Source organism: Biomphalaria glabrata, chromosome 8 (assembly GCF_947242115.1).
Source record: "Biomphalaria glabrata chromosome 8, xgBioGlab47.1, whole genome shotgun sequence".
NCBI lineage: Eukaryota > Metazoa > Mollusca > Gastropoda > Planorbidae > Biomphalaria > Biomphalaria glabrata.
In genome coordinates, this window is record NC_074718.1 from 39,397,774 (window position 1) to 39,420,480 (window position 22,707).

General features: G+C 31.9%; 2 protein-coding genes across 3 annotated transcripts; one reads left to right on the forward strand and one right to left on the reverse strand.

Annotated features, from left to right (window-relative positions):
* Positions 1-457: 457 nt before the first annotated feature.
* On the reverse strand, positions 458-2,920 carry LOC106076275 (thiol S-methyltransferase METTL7B-like). The gene is made up of 2 exons (XM_013237140.2): positions 2,273-2,920; positions 458-2,051 (listed from the first exon to the last, which is right to left on the reverse strand). Exons 1-2 carry the CDS (start codon positions 2,777-2,779, stop codon positions 1,812-1,814), a joined length of 747 nt encoding a protein of 248 aa, XP_013092594.2. The 5' UTR covers positions 2,780-2,920; the 3' UTR covers positions 458-1,811.
* Positions 2,921-6,613: 3,693 nt separating this feature from the next.
* On the forward strand, positions 6,614-22,234 carry LOC106076248 (transmembrane protein 272-like). 2 transcript variants are annotated; one of them, XM_013237116.2, is made up of 6 exons: positions 6,614-6,717; positions 11,297-11,396; positions 12,289-12,402; positions 13,964-14,023; positions 14,952-15,155; positions 16,733-22,234. In XM_013237116.2, the coding sequence occupies exons 1-6, from the start codon at positions 6,676-6,678 to the stop codon at positions 16,915-16,917; spliced, it is 705 nt and encodes a 234-aa protein (XP_013092570.2). In that variant the 5' UTR covers positions 6,614-6,675; the 3' UTR covers positions 16,918-22,234. The 2 variants fall into 2 exon arrangements, with proteins under 2 accessions (XP_013092570.2, XP_013092577.2); XM_013237123.2 differs by lacking the exon at positions 6,614-6,717 and adding an exon at positions 6,945-7,232.
* Positions 22,235-22,707: the final 473 nt, after the last annotated feature.

Consider the following 22,707-nt stretch of genomic DNA (forward strand, 5'->3'; position numbering starts at 1 on the left):
TAAGCAACATCAATTGGTAAAATATTTATTTTTGCACAGATTTATTATTGTTAGTCTAGATCTATTAGAAATTTAAATACCGGTACATGTCTGATCCAAACTATTTTTTTTTCCTTATTTTAGCATTGGTATATCAAGAGACATCATTATTTTTTTAAAACATTTATATACCTACACAGTTTTTATCCTTAAAAAATATTAAGAAGACCCATGCCTTGCATTGATTATCAATTGAGTAGATTATTTTGTTTTGAATGTACTGATGGGCATGATACCTTATTTTGTAATACAATTAACAAAGGTAGATCAATTTAAATTAACTAGTAGATGCACAGTTCATTGACATTTTGCTTTTTACACAAAATCTTGTGGAGATTCCCTTCTCTTTAAATTTCATGTAAATTATGTTATGCCTATCAGAATAAAAACACATAAGTAGTGCTCAGCCTGTGCACTATTAAAATTCATACAGTTTTTAATGGTTGGCATATCTTTATAATTGTAATATTGAAGTACACTGTCTATTAAAATGTGTAAAAAAAAATAATTAATAAATAAAATACAATTTTTAAACATGTAGAAAGAAATTTTGATGTTTTAAACATTCTATATGGTAAGAAACTTTACTTCTTCTTCTTCTTCTGGCCAGCTTTTTGCTGCTGAGCTGTCAGCTCTTGTGCCAAGGAAATATAGTGTGCTGTTCTTTTCAGTTGTTCAGCACTGCTGTTTTGTAAAATGTTTGACATGTTTCGGATGTTCCTTCAGAGTTGAAGATAATTACTTCCTAGTCCAAACCTCCCGCAGGACGACGGGGGATGGGAGCGGGCAGGGTTTGAACCCGGGACCATTGATAAATCTGAACGACAGTCCATCGCGCAAACTGCATGACCAGGCAGCCATCAATTTGTACAGGGTATTGGTTATGTTGGGCTGTGGTGGTAGTAGGGTCTGCCTACGGTGGATCAGGAAGGGGCATTCAAAGAGGATATAGTTTACGGTTTCATAAGGGTTGCAGTGTCTACAAAGGGGGAGATGTGTGGAATTTATTTTGTTAAGATGAAGAAACTTTACAAAATATGTTAACAATTTTTTAGATAGACTGCTATACATAGGCAGAGATGAGAGATGATACTAATGGGAAATGAATATATATAAGCATAAGCATATATAAGTTTACTTTAGTTAAAAGCAAAAACACAATTATTTTCAAAATTACTATATATTATTACTATTATCACAAATTTACAGCTGCAATCTATGATGGAGTTTGAGAATGATTTCATGTATATAGTTTTCTTAACATTTTCTTTGCCCAATTGTCTACTAAATATTTGTTATGAAATGATGATAAAGTATTGATTCCTCCAAAACTAGAATCTTTTTTTTCCCTTTTTGTAAGTTTTGAAATCTTATAATGACAAATTACCGTTTTTTTTATTTTTACAAGACAATTCTGCAATTCTAAAAAGGGATACATTTTCTAGACCTATATATTTTTTAAAAGTATTATTAAAAAAAAAAAACAGACAAAAAAAGTAGCGTTATGAGGAAACCTAATTGCAAATACAAAGCAATGGATGTATAGGATTTTTACTTTCAAGGAAAAATAGTTTTCATAGCTTTCATTCAGTTTTAAAAACCCTTTGGCTTTTTCCATTATCTCATGGGTATAAAGGCATTTACTCAATTCATTTACAGTTAAACATTCTTTAATAAAAATAAAAAACAAAGTTAAATTTTTGTCATGAAGCATTTTCAATGGAAATTATGAGAGTTGAAAAAAAAATTGATATGAACATATTAAAAAAACATTATTTTGTAGCTGATCCATACATGCAGGGTTTAGCTAAAAATGCTAGAAAAAACTTTGCAGTGAAAAGGTGATACTGAACATCTTTGAAACTAGAATTATCTAAGAATTTCCATGTTTCCCTATTAATATGCGTATCTTTAGCAATGTATGGCCAAATACGTTGAAACTTGTCTTGGAGAGAACGTAAATGCGAACCCTTATGTGCTGCTACATGTTCCAAGAAAAAGAATTTTCCACCCTGAAAATAAAACAAACTTTTTGTATATTGAAATATTTTCCTGGAAAAATATTATCAATGTTAAAAAAAAAAAAAAAGGACATGAAAATGTATTTATTTGTCACAAGTGAGAGATAACATGAACACATTATTGTAAAACTGACTATATATATAATAAGATGCTCTTGCAAAGTTCAAAAGCTAATATATAATATGTAATATAAATCTATGACTATTTTTACCGGCTTTAAAACTCGTCTAATTTCTTCAATGGCGTCATTCAATCCCTTAATTGAACACATGGTAAATGTACACACCACAGCATCAAAACTGTCACTAGGCACATCTAACATATTTTCAGCATAACCTTCGATAAACTTGACAAGTCGGATGTTGTTATTTGCCTTTCTTAAACTATCTATAACATACTTCTCATTGTAAGGGTTAGGATCAAGACAGGTTACATCACACTCTGAGGGGAAAAACTTGAAATTCATGCCACTTCCAACACCTATTTCCAATATTGTAAATTTGGAATTTGTTTTTAAACTGTTTTTATGATCTTTCAACTGTTCAAACAATAAAGCCTTTTCTTTATCACATACTTTGCCATGAATATAGCGACAAACCAGACTGCAAATAAAGGCTTTGCATTTTGCTTTATTCAATCCAAACATGCGAATGAAAATAAAACAAGCAATTACTATTGGAATAACATAGCACAGAAGATAATATTTGATTTCTTCCATTCTGTCTAGGCTAGATTTATGTCGACTTAGTCTTTAGACAACGATCTGCTCGATATCTACTTAAAAAGATATATAGACCTAGATCTATAAACAGTCTAGACTAGACTGAAAACATAACTTCGTTCAGCAGGTCTAAATCAAGTCAAGTGGATTTTTCCAATTCAGAAATCTCAAGAGTAGTTTTAATAAAGTCCCAAGAAATAACAAACAATTTAAGAAATAATAATAAATGTTTCGTCATTTATCTGTTTTATATTTACCAAATAGTAGCCTAGATAGTAGATAGTTCTAAATATAGGTACCTGTAAGCTATTTTTTTTAACTCTTTACCAATGATATAGATTTACGTTTGAAGTTTGTATCACTTTCATTACTTTTAAATTATTTATTAGGTCAATGGAACAGACGATGGATCACCACAAATACAAAGCTATGGATCTATCGAGCTGTCATCCACCCTACATTGCTCTATGCCTCAGAAACGTGGACAGTGTACAGAAAACATGCAAAGAAACTGATCATGAACCACTTCCACATGACAGAAAAATACTGAATGTCAAATGGCAAGAAAAAAATACCAGATACCAAAGTGCTACGAAAAGCGGGTGTGCAAAGGATCCACACAATCGTGATGCAGTCCCAGCTGCGATGGGCAGGACACGTCAGCAGAATGGAAGACTGCTGCATCCCTAAACGACTCCTGTATGGCCAATTAAGGGAAGGAAATAAGCGCTCGCAAGGCGGACAAAGAAAACCCTAGAGCTTAAAGCTAGCTTCTCTATAGGCGTTCAGCATAGACCCAGGCAGCCACCTGGGAGACAGAGGCACATGACAGAGCATCGATCATGAAAACTGGCCGCACAGGTTGTTGAGGAAAAGAGAACAGCGCTGGCAGAAGAAAAGCGCCAGAGAAGAAAAGCAAGACCAATGACACTAGCAGTCACTAGCTCCAGCTGGGATAATCTGCCCGGTGTGTAGCCGAACATTCCGGGCTCACTGTCATTTAAGATTTCATTTAATAAATTATTAAATTGTTTAGGTATTAAAAATAATATTAATTGCAATGTGCGTATACATATATTTACTTTTAGTGCCAAGGTTCAGCCCAACAGACACACCATACACACCCAGTTATACATAAACTAATTAATAAACGATAATGATTTAAATTAAAACTATAAATTTAATCTAATGATATTTATACAATGAAATGGCATATGACTATTGAGTTGACTAATCGTCTAATGATAAATGAATACAAGTAGGCTACATATGATATGGTTCAAATTAAATACTTTAATAGCATTTTAAAGAAATAGTATTGATCTCATCAATATTCCATTTCAAGACAAAGATTCATATGGAAATGTTCATGGTAACACAGATCTATCTTCTAGCCAAGATTAATGTTCACCAACAATGAAGATAGCCAAAGTTCATGGTAGCACCAAAGTCACAATGTCAACAAGACTGAATGTAGAAACCTGGAATCTAGAATTTGAAACCTCAGACATGAAACTTGAGACTTGAAACCTCAGCCCTGGAAACTGAGACCCTCTAGAAAGACAAATAACAGATTCTTCTAATCCTCTAATATAATTAGGCCTACGAATACGACCGAATCCATATTAAAAAAAAAAAACACACTTTACAATGTAAAATAAAACTCACCCTAAACAGGGGTAAAATAACCCTTCAAGAATATCTACCAAGACCAACGATAAGGCTATCCGGTAACGATTAGACACATATGGAGAATTCAAGAACTCAGTAGATACAGCTTGGTTCTACAGCCCAAGATGGAGTGAATCTTCCAAACGATCAAGAAGAAAAATCTTGACGTCATACGAACATTTATGACGAAGCGACAAGGGGAGAACACTAACACTACACAAGAAAAATAAAAGCGCAAATGACGTCATCGCCTATTGATGAAAGCGGCGCTATTAAATTGTGAACATTTTTACTTAGCAACTAGATCTAAATAAATAGGTCTCACCAGTCACAAGAGGAGGCACAAAACCCTCAGTCCCCTGCATGACAAAAGTGGCCATCATCGAACCACGATGGACGAACTATATATAATAGATCTATGTGATAGTAATTTTAAAACTATTTTAACCGCTACACCTTCATAATCTCATAGTCATAGCCGGACATATATAGCCTATGGGAAGAAATCAAACTTTAAAAACAAAATTAGTGAACATTTTATGTATATACTTTATTATTAATTGAAATTTACTTAATATTCTTTATTGAGTCGCCCCCTCTTCTGCAGGTTATAAAATCCAGTAGTTTATTACTTTAGGAGCAGGTCAACGACAACAGGTAAAGAAATATAAACAATCATTAGTAAATGTAAAATAGGAAAAAAAAGTAGAGTTGCAGAGACGAAACAAAAAGTCTTAAAACAACTGTAATGGATTAAGTAAATGGACATATAAGAACTTAACACACACGGACCGGTACGCGCTTTTTAAACAATATCTCCCCAGATCTGAGGGAAATAACCAAGCTATGTCACTCAAATACTCATTGTCATTGTGGATTTTTTCCGTATGCTAAAAATAGAACTGTTCACGATTTGTACCATCTTTTTTTTTTTTCTAGAATGTGGGGTAGGGTATAAAAGATAGTGCCAACTAAGCTTTTTTTTTCATCATGGTTAGTTAGCGTAATTATTTTTTTTTCGCCTTGAGCCGCTTGAAATTCAAAGGCGAAAGAAAAGTTAATTCACATCATTAAAAACAAGACAAGATTTGATGAAAAGAAAAGTGACTAACAGGTTGCATATTAAAGCTCTTCTTCTCGTCGTTTGGATTTTTTAAAAAATGTCACATACATTTCTAAATAGACAAATGAAATAATACTAAATAATGAATAATAATAATGAATCATACAAAGAAAAATGAATTTTTAACATAACGGACAACTTATTTACAGACACATTTTTAGTCAAGATAATTGTGCTAAGAATGTCGAATATTTTTTTTTTCAATAAAGTGTTATTATAGAGCTGTACAGTAGTTGTTTTTTTATTATAGAAAATTTATAATTTACTGATACTTCTGTTTCACCATGTTTTTCTATCCTATTCTGAGAATTTAAACATTTTTTATTTTATCATTTATGATTTACAATTTAGAATATATGCTTATATATAATGCTTTGCTTTATGGTTCTTTATTATTGGAGGGCTCATATGTTAACCTCAAAACTTCTTTAGCTACGTTCATGGAATTCGGAAACTGCAGCTTTGCCTTAATATTTTTTTTTTATTAGAGAAAGGCTGCTTTAACCCTAAAACCCATGTACCATACGAGTGTATGTGTATTTACTGATGTAACCATTAATTAAGATTTGTGGTGTATCCATGGTTTAATGGTTGTGTATATATTATAGGCTTAAAAATTCCACGTCTAGGTCTGTCTTAGTTGAGTTAATATAAGAGTGTGAAATTAGAAGATGAAAACCAGCGAGAGACTATGGGTACGTGACAGGCGTATATATCTTTAGTGAGTCCTATATCTTGTTAAAATTTTCATTATTTCATTTGTGTTTCTACATTGAAGTTGAAAGCTGTGTATATTCATTTTTAAAATCCTACATCGGTTTCGTTGTAGTAAATGCAACGGTCGATTTCAAATAATCAATGTATACCCACCTTGGCTATAATAAGCTCACTGAAGTTAAAGTATGTAGCTTTGCTTGATCCCCCCCCCGGGCTACATGGGTCAAAGCGTTGGGGGTTTAGCTTCAAAATCCACCTCCCCCTGAGAAGGGGAATCCCATATTCATAAGGTTTGCACACATTTTCCTATTATTCATTTTTTCTTTATTAGTCAATTTCTAAATCATACTAAATGAGTTGGCACATCTAATTGGAAACAAACATGGCGTCAATTGATAGTACTCGGAATGCTAAAGAATCCTCTGTAAGTATTTGCTTTCATCTGTAGATCTAAATAGAGATCTAGATTTAAAAAAAAAATCATTATCTAGATTTATATTTTATTCTCTGTATTACAGGTATGCATTTTATGTACCGGTAACCCATATGACATTATTAGAGCAGCTTAAAAAATAGTCACTTTTTAAAAGAAATGAATGACTGAGAAATAATCGGGAATATCCAATACTTTTTCTTAAAAAAACGTCATAGAAGTCATCTGACCGTAGAGATCTATAATTTCTAGATTGACTAGATCTAGTCAGTTACGAGATTCTGTTTTAAGAATTACGTTATAGCTCTAGCTTTAAATATTATAATATTGACTATTTATACTATGATTTACTATCTAGAAAGTAGAATCTATTTAGATCTAATTCTACTAAGTATTGCAAGATTTTAAAATCTATTCACTATTGTCACTATTGACACTAATGCAAAATTTAAAAAAAATAATAATAATAAATAAAAGCCAAAATGAGTATCACTGTAATCACACTGGTAAGTAAGTTCATATAATAATCAATGCAATAACATAAAGTAGAATCTAGATTCTAGATCTACATGAAAGCTAAAATGTCTTATTTAAAAAAGCAGCTTTAAGTTTCTGGCTAATTAAGAATTAAGGCTTAAGGATTATGTATTTTTTGTAACTGATACTTAGGAATACTGTACATGTTCAATTATAATTGATACTGTTATAACTCTGCCATGCGCATCGCCATGCAGGCTAGTGCAGAAGGTGCGTACTTCTAGAAACCAGACTAGGAAGGATGTTGACCTTAGGAAGGAGAACGATTTTCGCCTAAGTCTAGAGCCGAAGTGGAAAGACTGTGCTAGAGACAGATGTTGTGTATTTGTGATGTCCTGTGAATAAACATCCCTGCCTCCTTGAGTTGCCTCAATAAAGTTATTACATTGGTGACAGAAGTGGGACTGGGCGACTCAACGGAGGCCTGAGGTAGGAGCTTATGACATCTATGAAATGGCTAGAAGAGCAGTAATTGAAGGAACTGAAAGTAGAGCTCGAGTGTAGGCATCTGAAACGCTTTGAAAAGAATAATGACATTCTTAGAGCACGTCTTCAGCAGGCTCTGAGGTGGATACAGTCTCTCCAGATATCAGTGAGTTTCTGAAAACTATGAAATCGCTACAAGACATATACGACTCGATGCATGAAGAAATTAAAATGAGGGTGAACATGATCGGGAACAAGGTGGATGAGATTGTATTGAAAAAGGAAGGCCAAATAGACCCAAGTGATAAAATGGTGTTGCAATCGAAAGAAGGAATAGACTCATTAATGAAGGAACAGTTACCAGGTCAGGACTGTGGCTGCACGAACAGTGGTGATGGAGGCGCTGGGGATTGTAGCGCCATCTGTGACTGTGTTGTGGGCTAGTCTTGCGGGGGTGACTTTCAAGACGAGAAACTTGATGACGATTGCTGCGAAGATCTCAGCGAAATGTTTCGAAACGAAAGAAACATGAAGAAACTAGGGAAGTCTGCTATGTGCCGTAAGATTTTGTTCCTAATGTATCTGCAACAAGTACCTCAATGAGCAGAACAGATCAAAACAACGTTGAGTCTGCATCCAAGCTTGCTGCTGTGGACTTTAAAGATCTTTGTTTATCTGTCAGTACCTTTGATGAGAACTCAAACCATGAAAGCCTCAAGACCATTTCTGATTCCTTGCCTTGGATGTCATTAGATGAAATTGCGAATACAGGGCCCAACATTGGCCGAGACAGAAACAACAAATTTGACTTTGCCAGCGACGTAAGAGAGAACTCGATGCTTGGCAACTGCATCCAGGCGATTGACATGAACTGTATATGCGGCGCCCTGCGGGGACAGTGCCCATGCCAAGAAACCCAGCTACAAGATCTGAACTTAATAGAAATTTGTACTTCTGCCCACATCAGTGAGAGTGACTTGAACGGTGGTGAATTAATTCCAGCAAAACCTGATGCAGTGGTGGATGAACATTACAAGGATGCTTCATGGGCATACCTTACAGATGAGGCTGAGAAAGACTATGTGCTTGAAACCATGACAACGTGTGAGCTTACAACTGTGTCATGAGACGTCCATGGAAAGGTCCGCTGACTCAGCGTCTTAGAATAACAACCCTGGAATCTACAGTGATTGCCACAACCTCCATTTGTGTTAAGTGGCTGGCAACCCTGACCTCCACTAACTCTCCCTGTGTCAGCTGGCTGGCATCAGCAACTATCGTCATGAGGTCGAAGCAGCGACCACAATATCGTCTCAAGCGTAGACTGGCCAACTGGAAGAAGAGAAAGCGACGGCTGTGCAAAACTATGCAGATGGCTTCTTGGGCGACAGGCAACCTACCGTCTGTGGTTCCCACCAATCTACCTCCACCTGAACTGTCAAACCTCCACTGCACTATTTCTTTTCGAGACGAAAAGCTCTAAGAAGGGGGCAATGTTATAACTCTGCCATGCGCATTGCCTCCAGGCTAGTGCAGAAGGTGCGTTCTTCTAGAAACCAGACTAGGAAGAATGTTGACATTAGGAAGGAGAACAATTTCCGCCCAATTCTAGAGCCGGAGTGAAAAGACTGTGCTAGAGATAGATATTGTTATAATGTATTTGTGATGTCCTGTGAATAAACATCCCTACTTCCTTGAGTTGCCTCCCTTAAGTTATTACAATACTATTATCCATAGATCTAAATGCTGTTTTTTTTAGGTCTAGTTGAAATTAAATTTAAAAAGAATACACAAGTAGGAGTATAACTTATGTATGTATTTTAAGTTTAGTTGTAATGGGAAGAAGTATTAGGTCTAGTAATTATCTTTTTTGAGGCAGGTTAAGTAGAAATCATATATTTCAATTACCTTTACTTTTTTTTACTTTTTTTTTTTGTGGGTATTATGGCCAGCACAAAAAAAAAATCAAAGCATTTCTTTCATCATAAAATTTCAGGTACCTTTAAAGTTTGGTTTACTCCCCAGATCCTGAGTAATATCTCTGACCTCCATTAATACTTGACAATAATTTAAGCCAGCGCTTTACAACTTTTATCACACATCCCTTCAGTTGTATCCAAAGAATTACATATTTATAACTGTAAAATGTTTCACCTATTTCAGATGTTCCTTCAGAATTGAAGATAATTTAAATCGTAGCCCATACTTTCTGCAGTATGATGGGGGATGGCAGCAGGTGTTCTGTTGTCACAGATAAATAAATAAAACACTGTAGACATTAATTAATAATAACAATAATAATAACAGAGATTTTGTGTTTATACAAGTAGATATACAAGACTATCCTTTTTTTTTATTACTTCACATCCTACTTTCTCACAAAACATTCACAATAAACGATGACACAATATAAACATATTAGCTTAGCAGCAGGGTATGAACTCAGAATCTTCAAGATGACCGAACATCAGTGTTACGACACAAGACTCTTCGAAATAATAATACACTCTCAGGTTATTACTCTATAAATACTTTAATATTACAACAAGTTATGTAAACATGAACATTTCATTTTCTCTTCCTGTCAATTTCTCCCGGCTTCCCCTTTTTAACATCCCTTCCATTCATTACACCAATTCGCACCTTTATTCATGCACACCGTGCTGCGCTACGACTGTAACAATCAGTCCAGTGTGCATACTGCATGTCCAGGCAGCCGTAGAGATAGAGTTTAGAAAATTAAAAATAAATTTTGTTTCACTCATATTCATTGGACTTTTTGATTCATCATTATCACTGCTATTCACAATTTATGGTATACTATGAAATATTAAAAAGGTAAAAAAAAAAGTTGGATTTACAACTATTTCTAGCTTTGAGGAGCATATTTAAATTAAGCTTCTAAAGATTTTTAAATACTTGATTCTGGTGATAGACTATATTTAATACTAAATAAATACATAGTAACTTATGGATACATGTAGGATATAATTATCTTCTGTTAAAAAAGGGCTATCTGCAATTGATAAGATAAGATAGAGCACTCAAGTGTTTATGTTATAATCTGAGTAAATAATTTTATAGTTATTCCTTGCAGCACTTCCTCTTACATCAATGTAAAATATTGAAAATGATATTTATACTTTAATGATTAAGTATTTTAACTTTAAAATGCCTGGATTCAATTTGTAATAATATAGAATAAAAAAAATATTTAAAAGCATTTTTTTTTTTAATCTGTGTTTCTATGTAAGAAAAAAACATTCATATCTAATGGAAATAATTAGCAGTAAAAATAATGATTGAACTGCTGTATTATTATTATACACTGTAGTTGTGTGTTTTTCTGTTTGTTTTCTTTATGTAGTCTCCCTTGTTCTCATGTTCAGTGTGTTCAAGTGTTTTTTCTCAAGTAAGGTACCAAGTATTATTTACCTATTAGTGTGTCTTCTTGTTCATGTTAATAAAATGGAGTTGTATTTCATACATCTTTGTTTGTCGTTGAACCATAAGTGATAATATAACAGTAGTATTAGTTTACATATGAAGTTTATACTTTCTTATACTATGTAGACAGTAAGTGAAAACAACTTGATTGTATTTCCAGAGAAATGATGATGTAGAATCTCCTCCTCAGTATTCTGAAAGAGATAATGTTCGACTTTCTGGTGATGGTCTTCCAAACTATACTCAGGCAATTTCTAATGGTAATATACATTTATTAAATTCTTAAATGACCTTCATAGCTAGACTAATTGTTAAACTGTTATTGTTTATTCAAACTAAAAAGATATAGAATATTGGATATTTGTAAAAAAAAAATTTTGGCAACTTGTATTGCTCATCAGTTAAAATTGTAATAAATTAGAAAATATTTTTAACTAGTTTCTATCGTTCTTAATATTAGTGGGTTTGTGTGTGTATGAAATACAAATGTGTAGTTTTAACCTTTTGTTTTATACCAACTGGGTATGCTATTGTAAAATACCAGTAGTGTATGAAAAAAGTGGTAAAACTAATTACCAAAATATTTAATATAAATTATAGCTTGTTTGTTTTTTAATCAACCTATGATAAATGTATTAACATAAAGCACACATTTAATTCTGGCTAAACATAGTTAAATTGCATTATAAAACATTTCTTGATTGGGCATCATTACAAAGTTTGCAACTTTCTCTAAACATTTAGATCTAAAATATGCTCACTGAATGTCTGGAAATGGTAAGGTAAATGAAAATAATATACTGGTATAGTATAACATCCATCCCAGTGGCACTACAGCCCATGGAGGGCCCTGGCCTGCTGTAGCACATCGTTCCATTCTGATCTATCTTGGGCTCTGGCTTTACATCATTAAGCCACTGTGCTCGTGGTCTGCCTTTGGAACTCCTATCTTGTTTTTTGCCAGTGAACAATCTTTGCTCCTCTGTTCTCAGACATTCTTTCGAGGTGACCTGCCCAACATAATCTGCTCCTTTTATTTCCGTTACTATGGAGGGGTCCATATAGTATAACAAGTAAAGTTAAACTGACATCAAAAGTCTACAACTTACTGAATTTGATTTGTCTAACATTTCTTATGTCATGGAATGACAGATCCTCCTCCTCCTTCATATGATTCATTATATGGAAGAGTAAAGGCTGCCAAGGGTGAATCTACTGGATTACTTCATTTCTTGAAATTATTTTTGATCATCATTTTATCATCAGGTAGTGTATACAAATTTGTTCCCTGCTGTCTGTGTTTTTTTTGTATTGTTGTTATTAATTATTTTTTATTAGATATATGATAGTGCATTACAATATCAAATTGTAGGAAAATATCACCCAAAATGTTTTGGTTGATTTAAAGTTTTCTGAAGCATATAATTGCATATAATTTCAATGATTTCGTAAAAGCTGAGCACAAAATGTACTTCGTTGAGTCTTTCTGAACTAGTGTACAATTACCTGGGATATTAAAAATTTGTACGCATAGATATTGAAACTGTTGTTTTGCAGTTGCATGGTGGTACATGAAAATCATTCATTTTAAAGCCTAAAATTAATTTAAAGCTGGAGCACTCTTTTGCTGACCACCCTAACGTTTGTTTAATATGTTTCGGATGTTACTTCAGGAAGGAATTGAATTACATCCTAGGCAAGTCTGGGAAGCCTTACTGAATGGTGATATTTGCATTACTCACAGCAGCCGGGTTTCTGTCCAGGGCATTTGAGGATTTAAGCCTCTCAAGCCATCACTCAAATAACGTTTTAGGATGGCAGCTGGCAGGGTTCAAATTTGTGACCATCATGATAACAATCAGGAGTATACCACATGACCTGGTATCTGACAATCAGGAGTATACCACATGGCCAGGTATCTGACAATCAGGAGTATACCACACGACCAGGCATCTGGTAATCAGGAGTATACCACATGGCCAGGCATCTGACAATCAGGAGTATACCACATGGCCAGGTATCTGACAATCAGGAGTACAACCCGACCAGGCATCTGGTAATCAGGAGTATACCACATGACTAGGCATCTGGCAATCAAGAGAGAAAATTTAAAGACCTGTTCAATATTCAATCTACTTTTTATTTCCTGAAATATCTTTTTTTTTTAATTTATTCACATTTTTATTTCTTTGTTGAATAAAAACTGCTCTAGGATGTCCTTTCAATGGTTCCTCATTTGAACCTTGCCCTCCCTGCAATCCAGGAGGAGGTTTGGGCTAGGAGGTATTAATCTTCTACTCTTAATTGGAATCTTACAGGTCTAAGTCAACATTTTATTGATAAAATTCATATGAAAACCATGGCAACAGCCTTAAAATTCTGCTATCACATCCTTGTTATTTCACTATTTTCATAAATGCATTCACACTGCACTGTACCATTTAGCTTAAGATGTACATTAACAATGATAGCCACATTTCCTATTTGGTTGAGCTTTTAAAGAAAACTTATAATAATAAAATAAATAATAATAATAAAAAAATATGATTTTTCCAAGATTTTCTAAAATTAAGAAATTATTTGTTTATAAATCTCATTAAACAAATAAAATTTAAAAAAATGACATTCTTAAAAGCCATCTCCTCCCTAATTCTTATTCATACTGTATTCCAAATAAATGCTGCTTTATATAAAGTATATATATATACATATATGCATTTACTATGTTAGTCTTAGAAAAAAATGTATTAATATCTTTTGTTTAAAAAAATCTTTTGTCTGCATTTATGTATTTATTTTTTGAATTATTCTTTTAATTTTGTTGCAGTTTTAGTTACAATTCTCATCGGAATCTTTATGTCTGTGCCTATTTCTATGATTGTTATGGGTATGTTTCTAAGTTTATTGCATCCTCTATATTTATTTATTTATGCTGATTGAGATATCAAAATTAAAATAATTAGGTGAAATTTTGTTATGAAAATACAGTAGATTGAGTGATAGTGTACAATTGAGAAATGGGACTCAAAACATACAATGAAGAGAACATCAATATTATTGACATGATTTATTGCTCTATATATAAGCTCTTGAAGCAATAACACTTTAAAAAATATTTTTTTATAGATTTAACAGACATTTTCAAACCTAACAGAGCACTACAAATAACGATGTTCATTTGAGAATATATAGTAAAGACTTAGTATTTAAGGTTCAACAGTTGTGTGGGGTAGGACACCTATCTCATATGTGGAATGACTGTATGCCACAGACAAGCTTAAATGAGAAAAGCATTACAGAGGTGCCCTTCAAAAATACCATAAAGACCAAATCAGGCATCAGTCTGTCTTCACTGTGCTAGAGAAGAACAGCTGGTAACAAAAGAGTTACAAAAAAGACAGTGGAGAAATCTTACCAAGGCTGGGGGATATATGGCTGAAAACAAGGCTGATGAACTTAAAATAGACCGCTGTCAGAACAAATTTGTCTGCACTAGAATGACTAAATATCTAGGTCTCAACTGGGTCTCTGTAGCCACTTGAAAAATGCATTCTTTCTAAATATTCAGGCTCAAAGACAATTCCTTACTAGGTCTGTTAGCTAGATAGTCTGGTGCCAGTTTGAGTCATCACTTGGGTGTCCCCTTGTTTGTGTTTATATGTAAATACTTATATAAATATGTATATATATATATATATAATTTTCTCATCCAAAACAAAAATTTATGCATATTCCTAAAACTAAAAAATGTATTGTAGTGTCTTAGGATATTGTACAAAGTATGTGTACTTTTACATTGTTATATTTTTTTACAGGTGCTTATTTTAAAGATGACTGTCCTGCAGAAAAAATGATCCCGATATATTTAATTGTTGCTGGGTGTTTTGGTTGTGCCAAAAATATAGTGAGCCTAATTCAAAGAGCCCGCAAAACTGAAGCGGAGAGGGAAGAAGACCAAAAGAATGTCAATCCAATTGAGACTTTTGTTAGCTGCTTTTTATTTGCTTGGTTTATTACTGGTAAGTCATAACTAATTGATAGATTGTAATTGGTGATTTTTTTATAAAAAAAAGGACACAAATGGATTTCATTAGACATTTCCTGAAATAAAAACGTGTTTGTTTTTTCTCTTCTTTATTTAAATCTATTTAATTTTCACAAGGACTTACATCCAGATCATGATGAAGCTTTTAGAATTCCATTTATTGCTAGGATTGTCATTTGTCAATAGAAAATTGATAAACTATTTGGATTAATAATTAAAACTATTTGGATTTATAATTTTAAGACAGTTTTTACACTTCTAAAATTGAATTCATTGCTGAGATCATAAATCTATGTAAAAAATCTTTAAAAAAATAAAAAATTAAAAAAAAAATTAAAACATGTCAACAGTCAGTGCCCATGAATTATTTCTCAAGAGATGAACAAAACAATAGATTAAGGCAGTGGTCACAAAATAGCCAAATATATTAAAAAACAAATATTTGAAATTTTTAAATAGAGCCTTTTTTTGTTTAACTTAAGCCTTGCTTTAGATGAGACATTTTTATGGAAATAATTAGGATTAATAAATACACTCAAACTTTTTTTGTGGAAAATATGCCATTAACCTGTTTAATTTTAACCATACATTAAATAAAATTTGGTATAATACTTATTTAGATATTATTTTAAAAAATATAACACATTAAATTATGTAGAGCTAAAAGGTTTCCTTGAAAAAAAATAAATTCTCTGCTAATGTGATTGATGGTCTTGCATTTCCTTGAAAAGGAAGAGTAAGCCAAGTTTGTATGTAGTTGTCTTTGATAAACAAATTTCTTAAATTACTCTTGCTTGAAAATGATTTTTTTCACATAAATATGTAGACCCTAATATGAAAAGAACAGCAAGTGCTAGTTTCTTCAATTGATCATATGAGTCAGGAATACTAATCTAAAAACTCTTAAGTCAGCGCAAAGACGCTCACATTTTGGGATCCATATTCATCTATCTGAGTTGCGCTACAGCACATAGGGGGCTGTGGCCTGCTTCAACACATCCTTCCATTCAGATCTCCTCATACCCAAACTCTAAGTTGTTGTAGATCTTCCTGTATGTCATCAGTTCATTGTATTCATGGTCTGCATTTGGGTTGCCTGCCTTTTGCTTTTACTATTTTTTGCTCCTCTGTTCTCTGACTTTCTTTCAAGGTGACCTGCCCAGCAAGTCTGTTTTTTTTTTCAGTTACTATAGGTGGTTCTGCATACAATTGAAGTAAGGAAGTAACTAGCTTTTTAAATGCTCTTGAATTCTGCTTTTAACTATATTGATACATGAAATATTTGCGGAAGGTCAAAGAAAGAAGATATAAACTACAGCCTAAACTTTTTTCTTTTAAGTTGGTATGATACGATGTAAATTTTACCTACTTGATCCGTGTTTATAGGCAAATAACATCTAAATGGACACTTGTAGGATGTAATTATCTTCTTTTTGAAAGAATGTATGTAATTTATTAGATAAGATAAGAAATGTCCTTGTGTCCCTTATAAAAAAAAAATAATTTTATTATTATTTCACTCAACCAAATTTTAATTCCTTTTGTATTCAGGCTGTGTGTATATTTACCGTATCAAAGATGAAGTCCAGTTTGAACATCCAAACAACGAATACTATTGTGATGAGAGACTATACTTATTTGCATTTTGGATCACAACGGCTGTGTACATCATAATAGGGGCTTCTTGCTTCTGTGTGTGTTGTGTTGGTTGTTGGGCTTCTCTTTGTGGAGACTAATTAGAATCTTAGGCTCAGCTTCAAATAGTATTTTCACTTATTAAAACAAACTACCAAATTTAGTTGTTTGTTTATTTTAGGATCCCTGCTTTTCACTGGAGATATTTATAGTCATTACAGTTTTATCTTTTTATTAAAATATGCCATACTGGTACTTTTCAAAATATATATGTATATATATTAACATTTTTAAGACATTTAAAATAGTAAATGTATTAAAAAAAAAAACTATAACAAAAGCTAAGCTTAATTGAAACAATGTATGGTAATGACAGGATGAAAATTTTTATTTTCTCCCTAATTCTTTATAAAAATTAAAATAATGATTAACTTTTTAGTTGTAAAAGGCCATCCAATGATAATCTTATTTCTTTTTTTTTTTTCATTCCTTTATGTTAAATGAAAATGCAAGTTTATGTCTGTATCATTATTTTTTAACCTGAAAAAAAAATAATTTAGGCAGAATAATCTGGGGTTTATGGAAATTCATAATACCAGTATTTCATATTTGAGGTAGAATTATTTTTAAAGATAAAAATAATAATAATAGAAATATACCTGTGTTATGATTGAAGACATTTGTCTTTGCGCCTGTGTATTACACATGATAATATATTATTAGAAAAGCAAACAAAATATATGTTCCTGCCACAATTGTACTCAAACATTACATGTGACATTTAGCATCAGAAAGTTGAATTGACTATTTCTGTCACAGTAAAGGGAAGGGGTGATGATGGGCACCATGTTGGCCTTCCCTGTTTAACGTTTTAATAGCTTTGTGTGGATTGCTTTAAAGGATGTTTAAGGGGAGAGGGAGAGAATCTTTGGTTAACCTTGTATATATACTTTTTTTTTCCTATTATGCTCCACTATTTAAAAGTGAATCATAGACTTCCTTGGTTATGAACTGACCTATACTGTTGCATTTTGTTGTTTGTTTTTTAAGTGCCATGTACTTTTTAACCATTAATCTTAGAAACATGATCTTTACATCATCTGACTTGTAGATTGCAAGGTCTGAAATGGGTACTTTACTTTACTATTGTTAAGCTAGGTAATTATGTGGGAGGTTGTTTTTTTTTGTTGTTTTTCTTTTTAGCCATGTTCGTTTTGAAATATTAGGATAGTGATTTGGTTGCTAGGATATTTTTTTTATTAATGCTACCTTTATGGAGTAAGTAAATAAATGACTATACCTTTCTATGCTAAACAAATGCTATATTGATGGCTACCTGATCGTGTGTTATGCACTCTAAACTGTCATCTCGATGGTCCTGTGTTCGACTCTGACTGCCCCCATCCTGCGGGAGGTTCGGGCTAGATTGTATTAATCTTCATTTTTGATGGAAGATCCGAAAGATGTAAAACAAAATGCTGTCTTTATTAACTATTTATAAATTATTGTGGTATTATGTTATGATATTGCAAAAGTAAATTATTTCTTTATTATTTAATTCATTATTAAAACTCAGTTACTTTAGTACAGTGTTTCCCAATCTGTGTTCCACAGAACCCTAGTGTTTGGCGAGCCCTGAATAGGTTTTCCACGGACTACTTGAATGATTAACTAATAATAATAATCTCTTTAAAAAAATAAGCAAAATGTTCCGCTAAATACTCAGCATATGCAAAGTGTTCCGTCAAGAAAAAAGCTTGGGAAACACTGCTTAAGTCATTCCTATGACTAAAACTCCATGTAAAAAAGTATCCTTTTGTTTTTATTGAGTGATTTGCAAATGCTTCAGAACTTAGATCCTATTATCCTATAAATTACAGATATTACTTCAAAAGAGAAAATAATTTCTCCATTCGCATATTCCTGTGGCAATCTAGTCATGCATGTCAATAAGTGACTTTCAATCTGCGAAGTCATTGGTTTCCCTCGCTGATTTCATTATTTTTGTAGGCCTAATGAAGAAAAAAAAAAAAAGAAACACTATATAAGGGATTTTGTCACCCTTAAAAATAAAATGAATTTAGCTGACATCTGACGAAAACATATGTGTTATGCAATGCTCATTATTTGGTGCTTTTTGACTGATTTACACTTCTATAAATATTTGACTTCTAACGACTTTTAGTTTGGTATTTAAAAATTTGATTTTTTTGTTTGTTTGTTTTTTGGAACTTGTAACATACTTTGAACTGTATTGTGCATTTGTTAAACTTTTTTTTTTTTTGCATGCTTTAAACTAAAAATTTATTTTTATGTCTAAGTTTGTTTATCTAATAGAATTTATGAATAACTATTCAACAACAATTGCTTTTCAAAAAGCTAATGACTTGAAGTTGTCTGTAAAATTGTTTTTATATTTAAACATATAATCTTTTCTAACTAATCTTATATTGCTCAAAACTATATTCTTTTTAGCCATTTTAAGGTTGGCTTTGTTTCTTCTAAAAAGATTTTTGAATACACATTACAGTATGTTGCTATGCCAAACTTTAATAATGTGTGTGACCTAATGACTACCTTTGTACCAGTATGTCATAATAATCTTCTATAAATGATAAGTACTGTACTAGCCCACAATTGTATGAGATAATATCTCGCTATATTAAAAGAAGATAGTTATTGGTATAAAATTAAACCAATAAAAATTTTCTAATGTACATTGTAAACTGTGTAATGTTAATAATTTCTTTTTGTCTGTAGATCATCTCAATTTTGTATCAATTTCTCCTTATAAATCAAATTTGTATAACACTAATATTACTTCTATTAATATGAAGCTCCCATAACTCCTAACAGTAATTTTTTTTTTCATTTATGGGCAAAGTTTGAACCAAAGACTCATATATACTACATCTAGACTGGACATGGAGATTTTTTAACACTACTAAAAATGTCGTGAAAATTTTTTTAAAAGTTGAAACAAGGCGTTGTTTTGTAAAGTAGTAATAAGAAGTAAAGTTGTTTTTTTTTTTTTCAACCCTAACCCATGTAACATAAAATTTAATTTTTAGATCTAGATCTAAAAATTGAACATCAAAAATAAGAGTACTCTTGTCTCATAATTATTATTTTGCAATTCTTAGATACATAATCTAGAAAGATCTAGGAAATCAATCTATTTAAATGTACATAAGATGATTAAAATCAACAGACATGAATTATTTCGATCTAGGATTTTTAAAACATTATCTCATTGGAAACTAACAAGAAATAGCTTTGTTTCATATATTGGCGTGAATATATAATTATGTGATTAATAGCCTATTCTAAAGAAAATCTGAGAAATGATTTTGCATTTTTTCTAAACTTTGAAAACTAAAGATCTAAGACAGAAAAGATTGATTGGGGCGACTTCCATTAGAGCTTGAAAAAGAGTTATGTACATAAAAATCTATATATATAGGTCTCCGAATCGATCAATCACGGATAAGAATCAGTTTCCGGTTTCTAGTCTAGATATAATATATTTGTCTATGGTTTGAATCATGAAAACCTTAAAATAAAAATGTTAGAAACAGAATTTCCTCTTTTTTGTTCACTTGTGACTTAATTTTGTATTTTTTTTAAATCTTTATATTCTATTCTATGGGGAAAAGATAATTAAAATTGGGTTTAAACATTTCCTTCTTTAAGATATTTTCCAAAAGCTAACTTTTGTGTTTTTATGGTTTCTGTGCAGTTCCCCAACATATAAATCAATAGAAGTGTGTTTTATTTTACGTGCTTTAATACAGTTTGTGTTAATGATTAATACTGTCATTGTGATGTACTTTGAGAAGGATTCAGAATCAATTTTTGTGCTCCACTTCCTTTCTAAATGATTCAGACTTTTTTCACAAAACTTCAAGGGCCTATTCTAGTGATTTCCTTGACTGCAACCAGCTTTTGACAAAAGTGATTTAGTCTTCTTTAGCAATTATGACACTGTTCAAACTGTAAGAGCTACATAAATAGCCTTTGTAAATAAGTTCCTTTTTACATTTTTAAAAATGTATTGATTTAAAAAAAAAAAAATATGTGTCTCTGAAGCAATGGGTGATAAAATATTGACTATTCTTATGAACTTTTTCTCTACTAATTGACTATACCAGCGTTGATTTGACACCATAAAATTAAATTAATTTTTGGTTTTATAAACTTTAATTGTGTAAAAAGAGCATGCAATCCTATTTAATTCTAAAATAAATATAACATTTTCTAATAACAACCAAAAAAGTTATTAAAGTTAAATCATAACAAGATAGTGAAATACAAATTAGCAAAATGAATAATTTCATTGAAACGTGAAAAATAATTGTGGAGAGAAAGTGTTAATGGCTGTCAATACTGCCTGACATTTTTTTAGTCAAAATTTGTGTTTGTATAACTGAAAGCTTATATATATGGCACCTTCTGTCTCTGTAAACAATGGATGCGCTCAGATGAGTCACTGGTTTAGGTTTTGTCTTCAGATGGGGCAAAATCTGATGTGACTTTTTTCCGATCTTAGGCTATTCCCTCCCACATACTTTCATTGATGCCTGTGGTTCTCACTTGAGACATTTCTATTGGTTAGTCTTGGTTATGCGAAGTTAATCGATTAGCAAATGAATGTAAATTCAATGATGAGACATTCTACAGTTCTGATAAAAGACTGTTTTTTTTAACTAGGTAATAACTTTTGTAAGTTTAGGGGATGGTTAACAGACAATTATATAATGTAAAATTGTGCAATATCTCAAAAAGTGCATTTCCTTAAAAATTATTTTGAATGTTTTTATTTTTTTTGTGTTTGAAACTGTGAGGCTAAATGGTAGGCACTTTGCTTCTGAACTTAATTCTTCTAGTTTCATTCCTGGTGAAGACAAGATTTTAAAAGTGCTCACAGCTTTATTGGGAAAGTAATATAAGTTGTCATGAAAAGCCTAAATCTGTAAATCTGCAAATTACACCAATTAAATTTAGCATTCTAATGCCAGTACTCTTAAAAAGTAAAAAGATTATCTGAAATGAATTGGCCTTATTTTTGTGTTGTGAAGTGCTTTTTTTTGGTTTAGATAGTTTATAGGTGAAGGTATGTTCATAAGTAGAAATATATTTGTGTAATTGTAATGCTCTAAATATTCTTTCAAACCTTCTCCTTACCAATAAAACTTACCCACTCTTTGTTACTATATATATTGTGGATTGTGTGGTTATATATGTATATATAAACACATATTTTTCAAAAATTCTTTTCTTGCCATTGTTTATATTGGTGTTTAATTGATTGTTGTGGGTAACTCCACTTGAAGTGCCCAGCAGATATACTTTTTGAAAACTTGTTAAACTTTTGCCTTCCTATCTAATGTCTAATAAAAAAAAATTCAGATAATCCAATTATTCTGTGTAGCTTTTTATTATTTTATTTGTATTATTTACTTTTTTCAACAAGTAAAAATACTGCCAGTGTTTGTTGTACCAGTATGTTGTCTTGTAAGTTTATGTCAGCAATTTGTTGTACTGGTTAATAGAAGTTTTGGTTAAATAAATTGTATTCAGAGCACAATATATGAGTTGTGGCTGGGGGGTTCTATTCCTACTTCTGTGTTTGTCAGCTCAGTTAAGGAGGCTTTTATTGTTATGGTTATCAAAGTTAGGAAAACCATCACAAAAAATGGGAAGAAAATTATTGTTCTCATTTCTTGGTGTCATTTTCTTTTTTAGTTAAGGGCATCTATGTATGTTCCTGGAACGTCTTATGGAATAATGTTTTTCATTCATTTGGGACAAAAGTCCTAAAAGTGCATTTTTTATAGTTGTTTAAGATATATCTTTTTATGTTCTTTATGTTTAAAGTTTCTGTAGAAATT